The sequence below is a fragment of the Spinacia oleracea genome, chromosome 3 (assembly GCF_020520425.1).
Source record: "Spinacia oleracea cultivar Varoflay chromosome 3, BTI_SOV_V1, whole genome shotgun sequence".
NCBI classification, from domain to species: Eukaryota; Viridiplantae; Streptophyta; class Magnoliopsida; order Caryophyllales; family Amaranthaceae; genus Spinacia; species Spinacia oleracea.
This window is the reverse complement of record NC_079489.1, coordinates 4,189,719-4,213,163: the sequence shown is the minus strand read 5'-3', so window position 1 is coordinate 4,213,163 and position 23,445 is coordinate 4,189,719. Positions and strand designations below refer to the sequence as shown.

At 36.6% G+C, this 23,445-nt stretch overlaps 2 protein-coding genes across 3 annotated transcripts; both read right to left on the bottom strand.

Moving 5' to 3' along the window:
* Positions 1–11,688: 11,688 nt before the first annotated feature.
* LOC110779419 (uncharacterized) lies at positions 11,689–13,964 on the bottom strand. 2 transcript variants are annotated; one of them, XM_056838372.1, is made up of 5 exons: positions 13,701–13,964; positions 13,227–13,316; positions 12,996–13,146; positions 12,676–12,877; positions 11,689–12,040 (listed from the first exon to the last, which is right to left on the bottom strand). In XM_056838372.1, exons 1-5 carry the CDS (start codon positions 13,796–13,798, stop codon positions 11,904–11,906), a joined length of 678 nt encoding a protein of 225 aa, XP_056694350.1. In that variant the 5' UTR covers positions 13,799–13,964; the 3' UTR covers positions 11,689–11,903. The 2 variants fall into 2 exon arrangements, with proteins under 2 accessions (XP_056694350.1, XP_056694351.1); XM_056838373.1 differs by having other exon boundaries at positions 13,227–13,313; positions 13,701–13,961.
* Positions 13,965–20,866: 6,902 nt separating this feature from the next.
* Positions 20,867–23,044, bottom strand: LOC130470750 (ABC transporter C family member 10-like). Its single transcript, XM_056841267.1, has 3 exons — positions 22,753–23,044; positions 22,070–22,650; positions 20,867–21,604 (listed from the first exon to the last, which is right to left on the bottom strand). Exons 1-3 carry the CDS (start codon positions 23,042–23,044, stop codon positions 20,867–20,869), a joined length of 1,611 nt encoding a protein of 536 aa, XP_056697245.1.
* Positions 23,045–23,445: the final 401 nt, after the last annotated feature.

The window sequence follows — 23,445 nt, the reverse complement described above, 5'->3', positions numbered from 1 at the left end:
GTTTGATTTTATTTAAATTTTATTTCTTTAAATGTAAAATGATCCCGAGTAATCATAATCAAGGTTAAAAAAAAAAATCGCTACAGCTGTGGGAGCGATCCTAGTCAGGGAAGGAAACATGTAACCTAACTTTTCAAAGTTACAACCTAAATTTATCTACAACATACGAGGTCATTATTTTTGGAAATCGTAAATACTATACAAGTCCAAACATACGGTAAGAAAAAAAATCTTCTTTGGAGATCGTTAGCTGTTTTCTGGTATCGTTATGTTTTATTATAAGCGCTTGTGTAACCATAAAAATATGTAATATTTATTATAAGAAAAAACCAATCTTATATCACTAATAAACCCCTTTTTATATTGAGGGGAAAAATCCGATAGTCCCCATAACTCAATAAGAGCAAAGAGTTGCCAAAAAATCCATGTTAAGGTTGAAAAAAATGTACATCCAATATTTTGATATTTTTATGACTAAAATATTGTCCCATAAAATAGTTTTTTACACTTTAAATTTTTTATTTTCGGCTTCTTGTTAGGAACCGAACACGGGTGAGCGTAGTTAGAGTAGATGTTAAAGCAGTGTAGCAGTGATTATTGTGACAACGGGGTATCAACATATCACTCTTTGGAAATAAATTTGTTTTAATCTACTTCAGTTGAGTTTGAGATTTTTATGTTATGATTTCTTTAAAAGTGAAATCATCCTCTATAATCGTAGTGAAATTAAATACAATTTTGTTGCAACTAACTTTTCCAATTTGGTGGTGGCTTGATATAATCTTTAAAAGTGAAGACTACTCCATATCTAAGCATAATAGTTTCTCAAATGCATTGATATAATCTTCTCCAGTCAATACAAAAAAATTGTCCTTCTCGTTGTATTCATTATTTATTTGACAACAAGCTATAACACCTTTTGAGTCTCATTATGCCCTTTGTCCATCTTAAAAGCGACATCTCTAAGGCCCTAGAAAACCACAATTGCCCTTTCTTTTGGGATCAAGCAACTTACTATTTTACTCCTCAGAGTGAAATATCCTCAACTTTTAGCTGCAAAGAAGAGGATTAGCTTTTCAGAAAACAAATATAACTGAATTTGTACAAAAGTTAAACGATTTCGTGTAAACGTAGCCAAGCTATTAAGTAATTGAATCTATCTTTTCGAAGTTGTGATCTAAATAATTTATTTACAACGTTTGGATATCGTTACTATTGAACATGTTTAGACATATGGTAATAAAAAAAATATTTTGGAGATCAATAAACATTTTGTTTATGTAAGCTTGGCATATCGAAAAGTTGAGTTTTTGTTTTCTTTATGTATTAAATCTACGGGAAGAAAACTTACCGAAAAGTTGAGCTTGGATATAGAAATGCAGAATCATACTTCCTTTCTTTATGCATTACATCTTTTTATGGGATCATTTGAGGAAAAAAAATCCCGATAGTCCCCATAACTCTATAAGAGCAAGAGTTGCCAAAAATCCATGTTAAGGTTGAAAAAATGTACATCCAATATTTTGATATTTTTATGACTAAAATATGATCCCATAAAATGGTTGAATGTTAATTTATTAAATCTGATTTCAATTGGGATTACATTTTTAGTTTATAATTTCGAATTTAATTCGGATTTCTCAATTGCAATCTGACCAAAGCTCCGATGTTCAATGCTTTGTCGTTCAATCACCTTAATTAGTTGTCGGAAATTACTATGCTTAAGAAGTCTTTAGTCGCCGCCCCAACAACAACATAAACGAGATTAATTTAATCGCTCTTTAAAATATATATATCTTTATTGATACATAAACAATTACACATAGATAAAAGTTTCATTTCTTATTAAAAGTATGTTTATAATACATATGGTACACAAGACCCAAAAGTAAAGCCTACAATTATCGAGCACAAAAGAAAGCTCAACAAAACCAAAAAACGTAAACTATAAAAGAAGTCAACTCTAGTAAAAAGTTGACCATAATGACAATAAAAACACTCTATTTGAAAGTACGACCCGTGAAACATCAATAGCTGAAAGAATTAACCCTTCCAGACTGGATCAACACCATAGCAGTAACACAAATGGGAACATATATGATCAGGCAACATTTTAACAAAAGTCAACCTGAGCAGACCCCTGTAGTTGCCTAAGCTCTACTAATTGAACCTCCAATGGTGTATAAATATTAAACAAAGTATCACAACCCCCAGAACCAACCAATCTGACTGTTGGCAACACATTAGAAACAACTGCAGCACAACCTGCAGAAACACAGAAGCAGCAGCAAGTGTTTGAAGCCAAGTCTACCAAGGACTTGTTAACAATAATTTACCAGGTTTACATATTTTCAGTGCACAATTACATGCTACTAGGTACATCTCTTCCGCAGTTGATGAATTGAATCTGCAAATTGCGCTGGAATCTAAAATCCGCCCAAACAATTACAGTACTCCACTACAAGAAAAGCGCGATTGTACGACTGAAATTTACGACTGCAAATAAAATAGTCGGTAAAATTAAAATTTACCGACTAACTAAAAGTTGGTCGTTAAATTTTAAATTTAACGACTAAAATTGGGTAGTCGGTAAATTACGACCAATATATATAAAACTTCCGACTACAATGTAGTCGTGGAATAATTCGACCAAAACCCAAAATCCGAAAACATTTACCGACTATCTTTACCGACTATTTATTTTACGACTACACAATTTGGTCGTTAAAATAGTCATTTAACGACTACATTTCAGTGGTCGGAATTTTGCGACCACTGTTTCCTACCCTATATGTAGTCGCAAAAATTAAAACCCCCAAACCCAACATATTTTTGGTCGGTTAATTGTAGACTTCAAACAATATCAAAACAACTTCAAACAAAATTAAAACCCCCAAACTCAGATCTGGAACTTTCACCCACAACCCTCCACCCCCGTTTCCGGCCACTGTTCGTCGCCGGCTAACCCACCGTCGCAGGCCAGCCCACCGTCGCAGGCCAACCCACGACGCAGGCCACCCACCGTCGCAGGCCAACCCATGACGCAGGCCAACCCACGACGCAGGCCAACCCACGACGCAGGCAACTCCGCTGGTTCATCCTTTGCTAAACCCACACCCTCACTCTTCAGGTTTCTTTCACCAACTATTATTTCTTTCAATTTTGTCGATTTTTGTTTTCTTTGAACATTCATGAAACTAATATAATCTGGAATTAATTGTCTGATTCATTGTGATGCTTCAATATTTGCAATTATTTTGTTTTTCTGTATTGGGTTTTCCTTAATCTGGGTACTTAATGATTTTGCAATTATTTTGGGTTTTCTGTATTGGGTTTTCCTTAATCTGGGTACTTAATGAGTTTGCAATTATTTTGGGTTTGCAATATTGAATTCTAATAATTTCAATATTTGCAATTATTTTGGGTTTTCTGTATTGGGTTTTCTGGATTGTAGATTGTATGAATTAATGAGTTATTTTTCGTTAAAAGTTTATTGAATTGCTGAAAGACTGGCACTTTAAGAATCAGTGGGCTTCTTAGTTGAAATTTGATCCATGTTTTGGGTCAATTGGGGAATTAAACCCGTCTTTATGGAACTCTCTTATTATTTGGATCAGTCATTCTTGAAGGGATAGTGAGATATGAATTGATAACAGCTGGGAATGTATTGAAATGAACAGCTTTGATGCCTAGTTCAGAAGCTACTGAGGGAAGCCAGTGATATGCAAAATCAAAGAGGATAACTTGTGGCTGGAGTTGAGGTAATAGAGCTTTGACTTGGGGCTGCATTTGATCAAGTGCTAGTGTGATAAGCTGAGCAGTTTGAGGTGTTACTTCAGAGCTGCTGTCAAAGTTGGGAGAGAGTCCTTCAGTTGGGGGAATAGTGAGGGGGATGAGCTGGTTGGGAGGTGAGAGATTAAGGGAGGATTTGATACATTTGATCAAATTTCAGCTTGATACTGATTCTTATGCCTTCTGAATTCTCAGTTGCCAAGTTCCAAATTAAAGCTGATGATATTTGTGGTTCCCGTGATGTTGGCAACCAACAATTAGATTGGGCAAAGCTGCGGTCCTAGATGGGATCTGTACATGGTATTATGGGAAAATGGGAAAATCCAGTATCTCGAAATAGTAAAACTCACAAGGGACACAAAACCAGGAAGAATTCAAGACAAAAAAATTTACCAATTTATAATTTCGCCTGCAAGAAAACAGTTTGAGTCTTTGGCATTCCCATCTTTCTTTTCTGCAATCTGTATTAATTTTTTCTTGCGTTGCACACTGTCAGGGATCATCAAAATCTGGCTTCCTAGGAGAAGTGTTGGTTAACATTGCAGACTTTGTTGAGCCAACAATACCATTCGCAATCTCCTTGCCAATTAAGTCCTCAATCGCTGGAGCAATTCTGCATGTGAGTTCTTTACATCTCTTTGGCTTTATTAACTTATTTATAACAAACAGTCAACTATCTACTCCTTCCCATAACCAAATAATATTTACATGAATAGAAGTAAAGAATGGGAATACTATCACCCTTTCCCATATAATTCACCAAGATATTACTCGGCCCAATTAACAAATATCAGTAAGGATCAAGGGTTTGGTAGTTTCTACCCATTGTCAAATACTTCATCATTTTGCTTTATAACATTTGTTTTTGTATAGAATAAAATATAGTCAAAGTGGGTATGTAAAGAGTGCAAAAGTAAAAGTGGAACAATTAATAAAAAATGAAATAAAAGAAGTACCAAACTAACTGTTTCTCGTTATGTGTTGTTACTAGATTTTTTCTCTTATAGAATACTTAGTTAGTTAGTTCATTTCAGTTTCAATTGTCAAGTCTACTTGAGGTATGAAGTTGTTAGGTTGTGTTGCTAGAATCTTCATATTTAGGACATTAATTAAAAAAAGTTTTGTTATTTAGGAATCTTTGGTGATATATGTTGAACTTTCCTTGATTTTATTATGGCAAAAACTATGGAAAAACTGAGACTCTTATGGAAAATTATAAACTGGGAACGAAAATAGCATTTTTAGGCATAAAATGTTCCATAACGACCCAAATGACCCTTAGTAGTCCAAAACGAACTTGAAATGAGTTTCATAAACATATAACTACTCATATAAATCATGTAAAAGGTTTAGATTTTGAATATAGGTTCGTTTGTTGATAGTTGGGAACGAAAATGACATTTTTAGGCATAAATGACCCATAACGACCCAAATGACCCTTAGGCGTCAAAAACGAACTTGAAATGAGTTTCATAAACATATAACTACTCATATAAATCATGTGAAAGGTTTAGATTTTGAATATAGGTTCGTTTGTTGATAGTTGGGAACGAAATTAGCATTTTTAGGCATAAAATGACCCATAACGACCCAAATGACCCTTAGGAGTGCAAAACGAACTTGAAATGAGTTTCATAAACATATAACTACCCAAATGGAATAGTCCTTGCTTGAGAATCGGCCTTTATGAGAATCAAGTGTTCTTCATATTTAGGACATTAATTAAAAAAAGTTTTGTTATTGATACACTTTAAATTAGTAAATGCATGTATTATACATTTGTGTATATATAATATATATTATTCACATTAACTATTAGGTTTGTAGAATTTGATTAATTAGTAACATGATTTTTGTTGAGGGTGTAGAATTTAGTATCATGAAAAGGACGGAGCGTAAATGGATGTATGATAGACTTGATGGGCGCAATATTAAGCCCGAGTTTCTCAATGGGGTTCGTTTGTTGATAGTTGGGAACGGAAATAGCATTTTTAGGCATAAAATGACCCATAACGACCCAAATGACCCTTAAGCGTCCAAAACGAACTTGAAATGAGTTTCATAAACATGTAACTACTCATATAAATCATGTGAAAGGTTTAGATTTTGAATATAGGTTCGTTTGTTGATAGTTGGGAACGAAAATGACATTTTTAGGCATAAATGACCCATAACGACCCAAATGACCCTTAAGCGTCCAAAACGAACTTGAATTGAGTTTCATAAACATATAACCACTCATATAAATCATGTGAAAGGTTTAGATTTTGAATATAGGTTCGTTTGTTGATAGTTGGGAACGAAAATGACATTTTTAGGCATAAATGACCCATAACGACCCAAATGACCCTTAAGCGTCCAAAACGAACTTGAAATGAGTTTCATAAACATGTAACTACTCATATAAATCATGTGAAAGGTTTAGATTTTGAATATAGGTTCGTTTGTTGATAGTTGGGAACGAAAATGACATTTTTAGGCATAAATGACCCATAACGACCCAAATGACCCTTAAGCGTCCAAAACGAACTTGAAATGAGTTTCATAAACATATAACCACTCATATATAACCATTGATGTAGTAAAGCTCCTTAAGAAGCTTGATTTGTTCTGTTGTAGGTGTCCATCTTGTGCTACTTTGCCTACAAAGGTAGTTGCTGTTTGTTGTGTTACTTCCCATAGTTTTACAACCGTTTAAGTTCATCATGTTCATTTCCTCTTGCGAATATATCTTACCGTTTAAGGTTTAGATTTTGAATATAGGTTCGTTTGTTGATAGTTGGGAACGAAAATAGCATTTTTAGGCATAAAATGACCCATAACGACCCAAATGACCCTTAAGCGTCCAAAACGAACTTGAAATGAGTTTCATAAACACGTAACCACTCATATAAATCATGAATAAGGTTTAGATTTTGAATATAGGTTCGTTTGTTGATTGAATTAATTGTTATGCATGTTTGTTAATCATTTCAATTCTTGTAGGAAACATATGAAAAGACTGTTGCTGAATGCCGTGAAAAAGGCATTGAAAAGGATCCAAATCAAATATTTTTTGAGACAGTTGGTGGGAGAAAGAAGGGAAAGGTTCATGGCTTGGGGAGTGGCTCACATTTGTATTATGCACCACCTTCGAGGGGAGGTGGTTCTTCTAGCTCATACATACCTTCCATTTATTCGCAATTTCAAGAACAATTTACTCAAAAGACCCAAGCGTTGGAGGCGACACAAGCTCAGATACTAAGGGAGAGAGAAGAAGAGAGAATGGAGCGACAAAGGGAGAAGGAAGAGCTACAAAGGGAGAAGGAAGAGCTACGAAGGCAGAGAGATGCAGAGCGACTAGAGCGCCAAAGGGAGAAAGAAGAAAAAGAAGAAAATGATAGGGTCCAAGCAAAGGTGATTGCCGAGTTGAAAGAGGCAATGGAGAACTATGGAAGGATGTTCAGTCAGTGTAGTCAATTTCAGTCTCAGGACCGTCAAGATCCCCCTGGCGGAGGGGCTGGGCTAGGCGCTCCTACGGGCTAGCTACTTTGTAGATTTTCAAACATATTTTCTATGTATTAACTCGTAGTTATGTATTAACTCGTAGTTATCAAAGCTTTGTACTCCATAGTTCGTGTTTTGAATATTGTGGTCGCAGGAATTATATTGAATAGCAGGGAAATTGAATATTGAGGAGCGTGGGAAATATATTGAATAGCGTGGGAATTATATTGAATAGCAGGAATTATATTGAATAGCAGCGAAATTGAATTATATTGAGTAGCAGTTAACGACTACTTAAGTAGTCGTAATTTTCAAGATTTGTGGTGGCAGGATTTGTATTTTTGCGACTACTTTTGTAGTCGCTAAAAAACGACTACTATGGTGGTCGTGAAATACCGACTACATTTTTAGTCGGAAATTTAGCGACCACTATTGTAGTCGCTAAATTTCCGACTACAAAAGTAGTCGTTAAATTTGCGACTACATATGTAGTCGGAAATCACCGACCACAATGGTAGTCGTTATTTTAGCGACTAACATTGTAGTCGGTAATTTCCGACTACTATTGTAGTCGTGAGTTTAGCGACTACTTTGGTAGTCGGATATTTTGCAACTAATATGTAGTCGGTAAAGTAGTCGTAAATATTTAACGACTACTTTTCAGTCGTACTTTGCTAATATACCGACCAGTATTATTCCGACTACTCTCTACCGACCACTTTCAGTCGCAAAACTATTTAGCGACCAATTTGACCATTTTTACGACCATTTTTGTCGGTCGGAAAAATGAAGATTTCTTGTAGTGCTCCATTAATAAAGAATTAACACCCAAAAACATACAAACACAACAATCGGGAATTAAACCAGCAACAACAAAAATTCAATTGAACAGACGAAATCGGGTTTGCAGTTTGTTAAATTCAGTTGAGAGAAAACCAGAGAAGCATAACATGTTCAACCAAAAGCAAAATCCCCCATAAATTGACCAACAATAATCAGGCAACAAATTGTAATCAATTGAATTAATCAACAAGATCAAGAAATCAAACTGAATCTATCAATTTGAGCTTCCAAATTACCGCATTTGTGGCCCCACATCGCAAATTGTAGAGAGAAAAAATTGTGGTTGGAGATTTAAGGATTGCTTGAGAATGTGAAGAACATGACAAGTCGCTCAAACGACAATGAACCTTCAAAGGGGTGGAGGACGGTGGAGGACAGTGGAGAACTCGGAGTTTTTAGAGGTGAATTGTCGATTGAGGAATGTGGATGACTTGCTCCAAACAACGAACCCAAGCATCACAACCAAACCACCGACCAAAATCCGGTCAATTCTTCGATCAAAACGTCGAAGAGCGCAGAAACACATCAAAATCTATCGCCAACTTTCAGATTCTTGCAAACATAAATTGCTCCAAAATCTTCGAGAAACCCTAAAATTTGGGGATAAACCCAAGAATAAAAAATCATTTGATTCAAGGTTTGAGAGAAGATATGTGAGTAAAATTAGAAGATAATTGGGAAAATTGAATCCCTAATTAATCGAATTCAAGCCCAGTTTGAGAAAAAAAAATATAATTGGGAAAATTTAATCCCTAATTAATCGAATTCGAGCCAATTTGAGAAAAAAATGAAGCAGAGAATTTGGGGGAAAATCGATGAATTGGTAATTTGATTTGAAAGAATTGGTAATTTGATTTGAACGAAGGAAAGAGTCGATGAAAAAAAAGAAAAGGAAGGAAAGATTTTTCTGGTTATTAATGGCAGAAATAAAAAACGTAGAAGATGAAAGAGGTGATATTTTTGGCGCTCAACCAAATTATCCCGCTCAGCAGAGTGTTATGGCGCAAATCTGTGTGAAAATATACCGCCCAAAATCTCCTTTTTAGTTTTGCTTTCCCTCTATTTTTTAAGTGGATTATTTGAGGTGTCTAAATATGAGTGGTGGTGTGCAAGATGCTCTTGCACACCATGTGTACTCCTAGCATTTTCCCTTATTGCAACCGGGGTCTGTAAGGTATGAAGTTCTCCATAATAATTTTGGAGGATGACTTGTAGTTTGTGATGGAAATGGTACTCCGTAGTAAAGAAAAAACAAAGAACAAATTAGTTTCATATGTGAAAAACAAACAACAAATTAGTAATTAATGTGTTTGGATGAACATAATTATGCCAAAGACTTGGGTACTCAAAGGTAAGAAAATTTTGGCATTTTCCTGTACACAAAATATTTTTATTCATGTTTAATACTCCAAAAAACTAAAAGTAAAATTGATAAAAATAATCTCAATTATGAGCGATTTTCTGTAAACAGTCTTACCTATCAATTAACTAATGATGAATCAAACTATAAAACCATTTTACAAAATCGGTCCATTTGACAATGTTTACGGTTTACCTGCTACCTCAGGTAACGACTCTCACGTGCGACTCACATACCCAATTTCTTCATTCCTTCCTTTCGTGGAGCGCTAAACTCCCGCCCCATTATTACTCACCCGCCCTATATATTTACTAAATACCCTTGACTATTTTAGCTTTCTCTCTCCCCCATTTTACCCCCACCTCACTCTTAATCTCCCCATCAAACTTGTTAATAAATTTAGTTAATGTATTTTTAAAATTTAATGAATTTGGTTCATAAATTTAATAAAAATCCAAAATTTAAAAACAATATTTTAAAGAAATTTAGACTTCTTCGTTTTGAGCTTGGTCCATGGTAGAGGATTCTGCGTTTTAAGCTCCGTCCACGGTAAAAGCTTAAAGCGCAGAAGTCTCAAACATGGACCAAGCTCTAAATGAAGAAGTCCGCGTGTTCAAAAAAAATAATCGAATTTTAGTTAATGATAATAATAAATATCAATCCGGTTAATAATAAATAATAATAATAAAAATAATAGAAATTAATTTGGTTCTCTCAATAATAAAAATCTAATTAATATTTTTTTGTAAAAAAATGGTACTTCACATAGGCTTTTTCAGTTTGAGCTTGCACCATGGTGAAAGCTTAAACAGCAGAAGTCTCCACCATGGTTGAAACTCAAACAGAAGAAGTCTCCACCATGTCCACCATCCGGAAGCTCAAATTGTAGAAGCCTCCATGTTATAAAGTTTGTTCTTTTGTATAACAAAACTTACGAAGACTTCCACGATTTGAGCTTCTACCATGGTTGAGACTTCTGCTGTTTGAGCTCATACCATGGTAGGAGCTCAAGCAAAAGAAGTCTCTACCACGGTAGAAGCTCATACTGTGGAAGTCTCCATGTTATTAAAAAAAAAAAATTGTCAATTTTTATTTGTGATTTTAATTAGTGTTTTGTAATTTAATGTTGAATTCGGAAAAATGTGGAGTAATAATTATTTATTTGATTAGTCTATTAATGATTGATTATATGTTAATGAAAATGGGGTACAAAGTGTAAAAGATGGAAGAAACATAAAAAGGGTAGTTGGTCATTTAATAGGGCAGTAATATAGAGATGTGAGCAATACTAGGGCGAGATTTAGTAAGCCCCTTCCTTTTTCCGTATCTTAATCAAAAGGTAAATTGTTTGGCAAAAAAAAAAAAATCAAAAGGTAAATTAAGAAACCTCATTGATGATTGATGGAAGCATATCAATTTGAGTCATTGATTTTAAAATGTATGGTTTAGATACAACTCTACCTTTATTTGACACATTTCCCACTAACTATATTAAAAAAAAAAATCACTATCAACTACCACATAATATGGAGTAAATTAACAAGTCAATTAAATTGCTTAAAACTGTATGCCGATCAAACCAGAGGGATTAGTTAGATTTATGAAATTAAAACTCCTATTTGATTTCAGGTTCCAATAATCTCGGGTCCGGGTCTGAAATCGAACCCTCCGAAATTGCATCATCATCCGCCATTGATGGGGGTTGAGTGTTCTTCGAGGATGCACGACTAATAGGCTTAGTGAGAGCATCCTTATTCTTATTCGGTTGTTTTCCAGAAGATTTGCCATGGTTCTTTCAAGGTCTTCCCATGGTGTCAAAGGAGGTGAGGAGATCGCCTCTTCGAAACCTCTCAACCACAGCTTTGGTTATATGGTTTTGAATCTTTACTTGTGAGTAATTGATTGTCATATCACAAGTAATTGGGGATCCATTGATTATGATAATATCATAAACGATTCAGATGCATGTTCAATAAGTTTTTTTGTGTGCAAATGAACCACAAGAGCAATATAAATAACAAATGGGGGCGGGGAAATTCGAACCTGAGACCTATTGTACACAGGCCAGCTTCTTAACCACTAGGCAAATACATCATTGGTATGCATTCTCAGTAAATAACCTAAAGTTTAGCTACTAACCAATATAAGTAGTTTTTTAGCAATTTATAAATCCGAACATCTAATATGAAGCTATCATCACAAGGACATATTACTAAATTAATATTACATAAAAACCCCAACAAAAGAAATGTATGGGGGAATGTTTGGTACCTTGTTTGGTTTAAAAACACTAATACAAACTCAATTCAGTTAAATTAACACCAAATTACAGAAAGTACCCTCAACACAGACAAAGCCAAGGATTAAACTTGAATAATACGGAGTACTACACAACGAGAATTGCGAGGAGTTGAAATGGCACTCAACAAGTATTCTTGGCCGTCCGCATAAAGAAAGGACTGAGCCTGAGCTTTAAAAATATGAGCCCTTCATCAGGTCCAGAGGTTGGATGAGCAATCACGTCGGGACACAATTCACAGCCGAGCTTGGTATTCACACCTGAAAAAAGCTCAAGAAAATTAACATCTAAACAATATCATCACAAATTGCCAACAATAATTCTTTCTACTTTGACAATTAAAATGAAATCACTTTCAAAGAATTTCAATGGGTTCCTTCGTCAAATAGTATAATGCTTGTTCAGTTAAATAGTATAATGCTTGTTCAGTTAATGTGTAGATTGCTATATACAAAAGAAATCCAATAAAATATTGCTCTGTTCTAGCAGAAAACTAACAAGCAAGATACTGGCAGATTAAAATCCCAAGGTCCAAAGGTTTTTACTTGATGTCAATGGTACATAAGACATCATGTCATCAATTCAGTCAAATCTTCACTTAATTTGCAAAAGAAAGTACAGTAGAGAATAATAATACAACAGCAAAAGTAATCACCATTGGTATACTGATATTACTGAACATGAGAAGGATTATTTGACTGATATGGTTCTAACTCCATAATTTAATTATGAATATCCCATTTCTCATATCACCCAATTTTCACAAAAAATATCAGATCAGTAGATATAATATATATATATATATAGTGGGAAAATTAAAGGATCATTCATTTAGATATTTCTAACAATATCATCACAAATTAAAAAAAAAATAAAAAAAATAAAAGAAACTCACCACCGTCCAACATAGAATAAGTAGCAGGCACCAAATTTCCCTTAGGATCCTGCTGTATATCAGCAAAGAACAACTTAGTGGAAAAATCACCAGCCTTCAAGGGAGCTTCTTTAGGCTTGGCAGTGAAGTTGCAATGAAGAATATATTTCCCATGCGGAGTAAAAACACAATCAAGACAATCAACAAGTTCATAGTCAGTGCCCTGCAACCCATATTATTACTTATTAGTTATTAGTAGCCATCAACAAATTAAATTAGTAAATTACTTACAAAAAAAACGTAACTCATAACATATTAAATTAGTAAATTAGTTACATTACATTTTGTTTGTTATAGGCAGGCAAGACGAGGTCGGTTGCTACAGGTGTAACTTCATCCTTACGGGCATCATCGTAAGCAAGGACACAGCAGTTGGGGCGCCCAGGAGGGATATCATACGGAGCAATCCAGTGGGGAAACAGCTCAGAACGGCTAGAATCAAACAATTGGAAATTTAAAGAATAAACTTAATTACCCTAGCTAAACAATTGGAAATTTAAAGAATTTCTTACTAGGACATATGTTTTTCAATTTCCTTATCAAGTATGGCCCATTGCTCTTCCCACGGTAGCGAAGAATCAACAATACTTTCACTTTCACTGCTTGCGTAATTCAAAACAAACAAACGCAATATAATTAGTTACTATTTTTGAAAATCAAAACAAACAAACCCTATATCAAAATAAAATTAAAATACCCAAAACTTTCAAACCCTAGAATCAAAATCAATTGAATTTTTTTATTCATTAATTTTAGAGCAAAATCGACATCTAAATTGCTTCGTTACTACTTTTGAAAATCAAACAAACAAACCCTAGAATCAAAATTAAATTAAAATACCCAAAAGTCTCAAACCCTAGAATCAAAATCAAAATCAAAATCAAAATCAATTGAATTTTGTTTATTTATTAATTTTAGAGCAAAATCGACTATCTAAATTGCTTATGAATTACAATAAAACATAGCAACAGAATATGATATCATACCGGGCCTCAAGTCCTTCGAATTCCACCGCCAGTTGATCGTCCAACGACATCGCACCGTCGAAAGATAACGACATCGCACCGTCGAAAGATAACGCCATCTTTCACTTTCGATCTGTAGTCTCAACCTAAAATTATCTAAATTTGCAAACCAAATCGATGATGAACACGAACAATCGAGAATCTCACTCCGTAATTACGCTTTTCTGAAATACTTCCTGAAAGACCCTAACTAACACCATATTTATAATCAATCAATTTACTGACTTACACAATATGCTTAGGATACCTAGAATGCCCTCCTTATTACTTTTTGCTCTTTTTTTTAGGGGATACCCTATCCTTATCCTTTAGTGGATGGACTTCTTTGCCCTTGTATTATTGGTTTAGATCTGTACATGATCGGTTCTTTGCCCTTGTATTATTCGATTCTTATCTGAATTGTACATATCGGTTTTATTCTGAATATCAGTTCTATATGTCGATTTTGATCTGGACATGATTATACAGATCCGTTAAATCTAGACATGATTTGATCTTACCGGTTCTGATCTTAACATATTGGTTTTCTGGACATGATCAAAATAAATCGGTTCTGATCTAGATATATCGGTACCGATGTACGTGATTTGTACAGATCGGTTATGATCTGGCGGTTGTCGCCCGACCGGGCGGTGGATCGGGCGAAATGCAATAAGACGTAAAAAGACGTTTTTTGGACTTTAGTTTTGCTTCCTTGGGCTTCCTTTTGCAAACAACCTTTTTGTTGATATTTTGAGTGACTTAATTGTTCCAATTATGTTGAGTTAAGTTGTTTGATGATCCCCTTGATTAAGGAGGTTATTTAAACTCTTCATAATCATACTTAAGTCTATTGATGATGGTCATTGGATTCCTTTGAATCCTTTGGCTTCCTTGGTTTGTTTTGATTCCTCCACTAAGTCATATGTAACCTCTATTTTTCTGGTTTTGATGAATTATTCTTTGTGGTTATTCTCCATGTTTTATGGAGATAATTAAATCTCTCATGATTATGAGTGATTTTATTATTCTTTATGGTCATTGATCTCTTTAGATCTTTGGACTTCTTTTGGTGGTTGGTTTTCCCAAAACCTTAGAGCTTCCTTATCTTCTTGATTGGAATATTATATATATAAGTTCTTTCATTCTTGGAAATGAGACATAAGAAAAGTTTACTCTTGTCATCTATTTCTCTCCTCTCCTTTCCTTCTTTTGGGCATAAGTTAATGTGGCTCCATCTCATCACCCAAAAGTGTCTTTGTGTGATGAGGGTTGTGTAAAACTTAGGGAACGAATCGGTGAATACAATTGGCACCCCGGTTGCACCAAATCTCGTTTTCAAGGCAGTGGTTTGGTTACCACGGCGCAACGATTTCCTAAACACATTCTTATTCTTATTCTAGTATTTTGCCTTGAAAGCATGAGGATTGCCCGTTATGCTAAAGACGTTTTTATGTATGTCTTGAATTTATGTTGTGTTTTCAATTCCTATGAGTAAGACCTTAATTCCGTGATTTGTCAATGGAGAATTTTTGTCGTTAACCTTTGAGAGGGAACTATTAGGAGTAAGTTAAACTTACTTAAGAGTTTCGCAACCTACCTAAGGAATGTGGATATCTAGATGTTTTCTTGAAAGGTTTTGTTGACTATTCACCGGATGGTTATTAGAAGTTTCAAGGTCGTACTTGATTTTTGGGAGAACCTTATCAAATTAAGGGATTGAGATTTGTGATTCTTATTATTTTGGGAACAAGTTTTATATCACTTGGATTTTTGGCGATTTGGCTTTTATTTCTATATTGCATGCTCTTTTTACCAAAGGTATGTAAAGTGATTGTTCTAAGTGGTAAAACCATGAGTTGTGAGTTCCCATGTTTGAGGATAAGAATTATGTGTTTATGGAATTCATTATTTGTATTGAGGTTATCACCTTTGTAATGGTACATGTACCTTATCAATATCTTGATGCATATTGATTGTGTAGAATTTTAATTCTCATAGTTTATGAGTAATGACTTGTGTGGAGAATTTCAATTCTTTGTTTTCCAAGGTGATAATATATTTGGTTGTTTTACTCTATATGTCGGTGATGTGCTCAAATTAGTTTTATATCACATGTTGAATATTGAGTTTCAAACCTTTATTGAATTCCAAGTCTTCTCCCTTGAAAGTTGAAAGTATTATTTAATTAAATGGTTTTGAGTAATATATGAAAACAAATGTTTGGTTTTCATAGTAAGCCATTTTCTTAAATTTTTGAGAAGTTTTGTGAAATATAAAATCATATCATTTGTGGGTGTGTGGAATGTACTATTTAGCACCAACCTTTAAAAGGACCTAAAACGTTATTTAGGTAGTGTATTCTAATATGTTTTCCACTATGATAATGATATGTATTGTTGGTATTTTGACATAGAAAGTATTTGCGAAATTTCTGTGAAATAATTGACTTGGTTTTATTTTCACAAATTTTATAATGAATGTGAGTTTACTTCATTTTTCCAAAGTACCATGGATAAGGTATAACGGTCTTCATTTGCATTATTTTCAAGGTATGTTACTTTGAAGTTTTCGATGCGAATTATAGAGGTTGATATTGATAAAGTGCTTTCACTAAGAGATGCTATGTTGATCTTGAGGATCATACTTTAATTTTTGTAAAAGAGAGTTATACAAAAGTGTCCCATCAATTTTAATTTGTTTAACCAAGAACAAATTGTTTTATGATTTCTAAACCATGTGTGCTTTTGAGTAATCATATATTATCCTTTCTCGTGGTTATATTTCTAACGGAAATTGAAATGCAAGGTACGCATTATGGTAAGAATACTTAATTGGGGCTTATGATGATCCTTGAAGATTGAAATGTCGAGGGGGATAGGCTTTATGCCCATTTGAGTAAATTAACAAGCATTACTTGTTTATCCCTATGACATATGTTGTAATGCTTTGATGAGGTTGAGTTTTTGAACTCTTAATGGTAAGGTGCTAGTAGAGATGCACTTTGAAGAGAACCACCGTTTGTATGAGGGTTGAGTTGCATAAACTCTTAATGAATCTAACATATTGAAATGGACGCATTCAACTTGTGGATTTACCAACTAAATTATTTGAGAGGTTGAATATTATATTATGTTCTTAATGAATCTATGGTCTTGTGGGGGTTGATATAGCTACGAGGTAGCTCTTGATGGTTCACTAAAAGTGAACATATTTTAACCCTATTGACTAAGTGCTATTTTGAGAAGCACTTGAAGATTCACCTACATGGTTGTGAAGACTCGCCATCTTCTATGGAAACTTGGGCTGTTTCCTAGAGCTTCCATGAGATCTAAGGTAAACGCATGGCTTAAAACGCGTACACTTGGCGGAGTCCACATGATCTTTGGAGTAAGGTATGTGTTGTGGGGGCGTGGCTTAAATCTTAGAGTTTCAAGGTTAGTCCACTCTTTGATCAAGAACTTGAGGGTTTCAAGGTTCATCCACCCTTGGGTTTGTGAGTCATAGTTCCACTTCACTAATCATTTGGTTTCAATTTACTTTATGTAACACCAAATGTTATGTATTAAGGTCCTCTTATGCCTAAAAATTCATCTTCTTTTCATCATTTCTTTTTCTATCTTTAGTGGGGGATTGTTGGAAGTACAGCTTGAAAAAGTAGTCCGCCCGATGGTCATCGGGCGGATTGCGCCCGATCGGGCGCGCGTTCAAAGGAAAAAATGGACGAGTAATTCGCCCGACCGGGCGGTTGTCACCCGATCGGACGGTGGGTGCCCGATCGGGCGGTGGATCGGGCGAAATGCAAAAGACGTAAAAAGACGTTTTTTGGACTTTAGTTTTGCTTCCTTGGGCTTCCTTTTGTAAACAACCTTTTTGTTGATATTTTGAGTGACTTAATTGTTCCAATTATGTTGAGTTAAGTTGTTTGATGATCCCCTTGATTAAGGAGGTTATTTAAACTCTTCATAATCATACTTAAGTCTATTGATGATGGTCATTGGATTCCTTTGAATCCTTTGGCTTCCTTGGTTTGTTTTGATTCCTCCACTAAGTCATATGTAACCTCTATTTTTCTGGTTTTGATGAATTATTCTTTGTGGTTATTCTCCATGTTTTATGGAGATAATTAAATCTCTCATGATTATGCGAACGACCCGAGGTCAGTAGCCGAGAACGAAGAAGAAGTAGAAGGCATGATCGAACCCCTAGCCCCCGTCGTATGCCCGAACGTTCTAATAACAGAACCCCGGCAAGCGAAGGCATTAGGGCTAGACTCGGGAAAAGGATCATGACCCCAACGTCATCCCCATTCTCGGATGAGCTGATCATGGAAGAAATCCCAAAGGTCAGACTGCCAGCGCACCTGACGTACAACGGAACCACAGATCCGATGGATCATATCATCTCCTACGAGCATCAAATGTTCCTGAGCCCCTACTCCGAAGCATGTTGGTGCAAATACTTCCCAACCACGCTGACCAGAGTGGCGGGAGAATGGTTCAGATCGCTGCCGAAGGGATCGATCAAAAGCTGGAAGAAGCTGAAGAAGAGGTTCTGCACATAGTTCGTGAGCAACAATCGCCCCGAACGAACTACAACAGAATTGACCTCCATCCAACAAGAAAGAGATGAAAGTCTAAGAGAATTCATGGCCAGATTCATGAAGGAATCAACCAACATACCAAACTTGCAGCCAGACGTGGCCATCTTCGCTTTGAAGCACGCACTCCAGGTGGGGAAATTCCGTGACAAACTCTCGATGAAAAACCCTTCCAAAATAGTCGACGTGCTCCAAATAGAAGATGCATTCATCAGAATCGAAGAGTTCAACAAAGCTCCTGCAAGATTGAAAGGATCATCGGATCCGAGAGATACAAAAGGAAACCAGAGCAAGCCCGAGGGCAGCTCAAGAAAAGGGAAAGAGAAAGTGGGAGCTAGAGATATGAGCCCGAAGAAAGACGGGAGAAAGGGTGAACTTCAACCCAAATACACCAACTATACTCCACTAGCTCTTCCCCGAAAGGAAATTTTTAGCCTCCACAGAAATGATGAGAAGTGGAAGCTATCAGGGAAGCTCAAGTCAAACCCAGCTCGGAGAAACAAGAACAAATAGTACGAGTTCCACGATGACTTCGGTCACCACACCGAGGAATGCAACTCGCTGAAAGATAACATTGAGGACCTCGTTCGCCGAGGCTACCTAAAACAATACTTGTTAGACCGAAGGGAAGAAAAGGAAAAGGCCGCAAGCGGCAAACCGCAGGAGCAATCCCAGAAAAGGGTTTACGAAGCCACAGGGCAGAAAAAGAACGACATTCTGGTGGTGTTCGGAGGGCAGAAGTCTGGCCACGCCAACAAAAAACACCTGAGAGCTCTCTCCCACCGAGTGAACTTCAGCGCCGTGGGAGATAGCCAACCGCACCCCCCGAACATGACCTTCACTGCCGATGATTGCTTCGGAGTCCAGTACAAACATGACGATCCCCTGGTAATTTCCATGGACCTCAATAACCATAACGTACACCGAGCAGTTGATCCTCGAGGAATAAGAGGAGTCGCTGACCAAAGTAAGCTATCCCTTGATCGGATTCAACGGATCCGCAGCTATTCCCCGAGGAAAGATCACCCTCCCAGTTACGGTTGGCGAAGGCCAAGCAGCTAAAACCCTTCAAGACGAATTCCTAGTGATGGATTGCGACTCAGTTTACAATGTCATCATGGGACGAACCATGATCCACAAGATGCAAGCGATCCCATCCACATACCATCAGCTGATGATCTACGTCTCGGACGCGGGATTCGCCGAACGAATTAGAGGAGACTAAGAGGTGGCAAGAAGAACCTGCCACACCGCCATCCGAAAGCCGAAGCTAGAAGACTGTTCCGAGGCTGAAGAATAAAATAAAGATCCCTCAAAAGAGGAGAACGAGGCGAAGAGGAGAAAGGCAGACACGAGCAGTCTGTGAAACCCGCGGAGGTTGATGCTCGTCCCGAAACCCTATCTCCCGAGCCGGATCAAGAAATGGAGGATATCTTCCTCGAAGACGACTCAGACAGGAGCGTGCGAATAGGTAAGGTCCTAAGCTCGGGGATCCGAATCGATCTGATCCAACTGCTCAGGGATCATAAAGACATTTTTGCATGGTCAGCAGCAGACATGCCAGGGATAGATCCGAAGATGATTTGTCACAAGCTGGACGTCAACGCTGAAGCTCGACCAATCAAACAGAATAAGAGGAATTACTCCTCGGAGAAAAACAAATCCATCGTCGAAGAGGTGAAGAAGTTGCAAGAAGCTGGATTCATCGAGCCACGCATGTACCCCAAATGGTTGGCCAACGTGGTAATGGTCAAGAAAGCAAATGGTTCTTGGCGAATGTGCATGGACTTCACGGATCTGAACCGAGCCTGCCCCAAAGACTGTTATCCCCTGCCGAGGATAGACCAATTGGTGGACTCTACAAGCGGCCACGCACTACTCAGCTTCTTGTACGCCTTTTCAGGATACCATCAAGTGTTCATGCATCCCGATGACAGGGCGTAGACAACATTCATCACAAGTGCAGGAGTGTTCAACTACAAAATGATGCCCTTCGGCCTAAAAAACGCAGGCGCAACCTACCAAAGGCTAGTTGATCACGTCTTCGCCGATCAGAAGGGGAGGAACGTCGAGGTTTATGTGGACGATTCCATCGTAAAAAGCATCAAGGAAGAGAAACATGTCAAAGATTTGGCCGAGACCTTCGGAAATCTGAGGAAATTGGGCCAATTGAATATTAATTGGGCCACTAAGTCCAAATCCCAATGGCTCAAGAACAACAGCATCAAACCCACCACATTACAAAGCACTATTCAGCCATCAAACCAAGGCCCAAGGCCCACAAAACAATAAATGACCTATGGGCATTTATTTCACAAACACTATAAATAGGTCGCCAAGGCTCACACCTCAAGGTACATCCAATTTATCGCCTTAAGACTACTCTTCTAGAGAACTTCTCTCTAGAATCCGAGCATCGTTCTTACTTAGGTATTGGAGGGGCTTTCCTCAGAAACACCCCCGAGGCTAGTGACTTTACTCTTGGGCAGGTAAATTCGGACTCGACTCATTCGAACAAGCAAGATCTTCAACACACACGAAAGGACCTTCACTCGAAGCCCATTGTTTCCACCTTTACAACACCGGAACAACAAGTAAAAACATTACTGGCATTTAGAGGATTTTTTAGTAAATAACATGCACCAAATGTAGCAGAAGACACCAGTACAGGAGATGTCCAGAAAAGGAAAGTATTGTATGCCTTTTGCAACAAAACTGCTGATAAATATTTATGTTCAACTTTCCTCAATTCCTCAACTTTGTTCTTGAAATGAGTTTCCCAAGCATACATTTTTAACACCTTCATGTTCACAAGAGCCTCTGAGAAAGCCTTCAGTCTTTCATCTTGAACAACCATCAATTTCCTTTGGTGTTTCTGCTGTAATTTGGCTAATGGGGTGTTGCAAATCACGGTTAAAATAATCACTATTAATGATGCAATGCTTGCAAGTCCGACTGAACGGATCAGAATAGCTATTGCAAAACAAAGTTGGAGGCTTGTAGTCCAAGTTTGATGAAACCAAAAAGGAAATTCCCCGATTCTATATGAATCAACATTTATGTAGTTCATTATGATACCACCAGAGTGGATTCTCTTTGCAACAGTTGATCGTCTCAGTTGCTTCTTGTAAATAGCTGCTATGAGAATGGTTCTTACTTTAAGACCAATCAATCTGGTTTGGAAGTACCATTGTCTTTGTGAGAAAGATTCCAGGATCTTTGTCAGGAAGATCGAAATTTCCAGAACGTAACCTTCATATCTGAATGCTTCTTTACCATCAGCAACCTGAATGTAGGGGTGAGAACAACATATCCTGTCAAAAAAAAAAATTCAGGAACGGAACCGGAACCTGTTACAACAGGTTCCTTAAAATGAGAACCGGAACCAGAACCTGTTGCAACTGGTTCTTGAAAATAAGAGCCGAAACCGGTTTGTTATTTTAAAAATTTAAATAAATTATTGCTAATTTAATGGAAAAAAATATGCTTTATGGTTTGGCTTTGATTGTTTTATAGTTTGGGCTTAAATTATAATTCTATATTTATATTTTCTAAAATTAGCTTGGATTGTTTTATATTTTGGGCATATGAAGTATTTTTACATGGCTTGGTCCCTTATTTTGGGTACTTCATTAGGATTGCTGTGAACTGGATACCCTTCCAAAAAATTGAGAACCGGAACCTGTTGCAACAGGTTCGTAACAAGTTCCGGTTCCGATTCAGGGTACAATAACTTTTAGCTCACCCTTACCTGAATGAAAGAGTCGAGGAAAAGAGACCCTGCTGACAATGCAAGTATCTTCAAAAGCGCGAAAACACCTGACATGAGAATCTCCCTCCAATAACATGCAACAATTGTCCAAAGTATTGAGGATTCTGAGTCTTCTGAAGGTGTTGAAGCCTGCTTATGTTTGTTCTTTTGACCAAGAAACTGCAAGTAACAAGATTTTGCCATGTCTACATCCCTTAATGTGGGTAAGTCATCTTCCTTGAGAGTCTTTTTTCTACCCAGTTTCATCAAAGGGTTCAACCAACAGAATGTCATCTTACTGAACACCCCAGCTTTTGAAAATAGAGCAGTAGTTGAACCAAATTTTCTACTGTGAATCTCATCTACATCAGTTGGAATGTACTCATTAGTACACAACAATAGTAAACTTGCTCCTAGAAAAGAGAGAATGTCTAACACCCCTTTAACTGCTATGTCATGATTTACTGTGGCAGTAAAAAGTGTCAGAAACCCGAAAATTCCAGCATAGAGGAAAGCCAAAATGGACAAGATTTGGATTCTGACTTTTGGGAAAAGCTCTCGTTTCAGGCTCGTTTTTAGTCCTACCAACAACCACGTAACTCAATGAAAGAAAAATATTATCCATGGATGAATTGGAGAAAGAGAATGATGACTCTTGAACTTTTTCTTCAAAACCCAAATACCAAATCCTATATAAACAAGACCAAGACAACCATTAAAAACAGCTGACAGTATCTGCAGAACAGAGAACTGTCGTCTGTTATGAGGTTGTAGCTTGACTTTCTTGAAAAGAAATTTGCAGATGAAGTTGTATAAGAGGATTACAAGAAGAAGTATGTTGAAGCAAATAAGGGAAGCATGGTTGACACATGAAGAAGGATGAATAACTAACGAAAACCGAGGACTATAAGAATTGTCAGAACTGTTTTTACTGCAATCAGATTCACCACAGAATACAGTCCACAGGTTCTGCATTATGTTTCAGCTAACTTTTTTCTGCATTCACAAATGAGTACATAATTAGCACATACAAAGAAACATTTTGAAGATGACTGATTCAACTGTTTCATTAACAGCAGACTTAGATAATGGAAGAGCTAGCTTACCTGCAGGAAAAATCGCGTAATTAAGTTCAGCAGTAAGGTGAAACTGCTACCATAACAAAATTAGCTACTAATAATCAAGTTCATGAGGCATTACATTAATTAGGTACTTCTAAACAACATTAACAAGTACCCTTGTTGATTAGAACATAATCTTCCGGATTTTGTGGGATTTTATGTATCAAATAGTGTCAGATAATTGCTGTAATGAACTAATGACAGTATTGTGGGGGAAAGCCAGGGAGAAATAAAAAAAACAAAAAACTGTTGTCG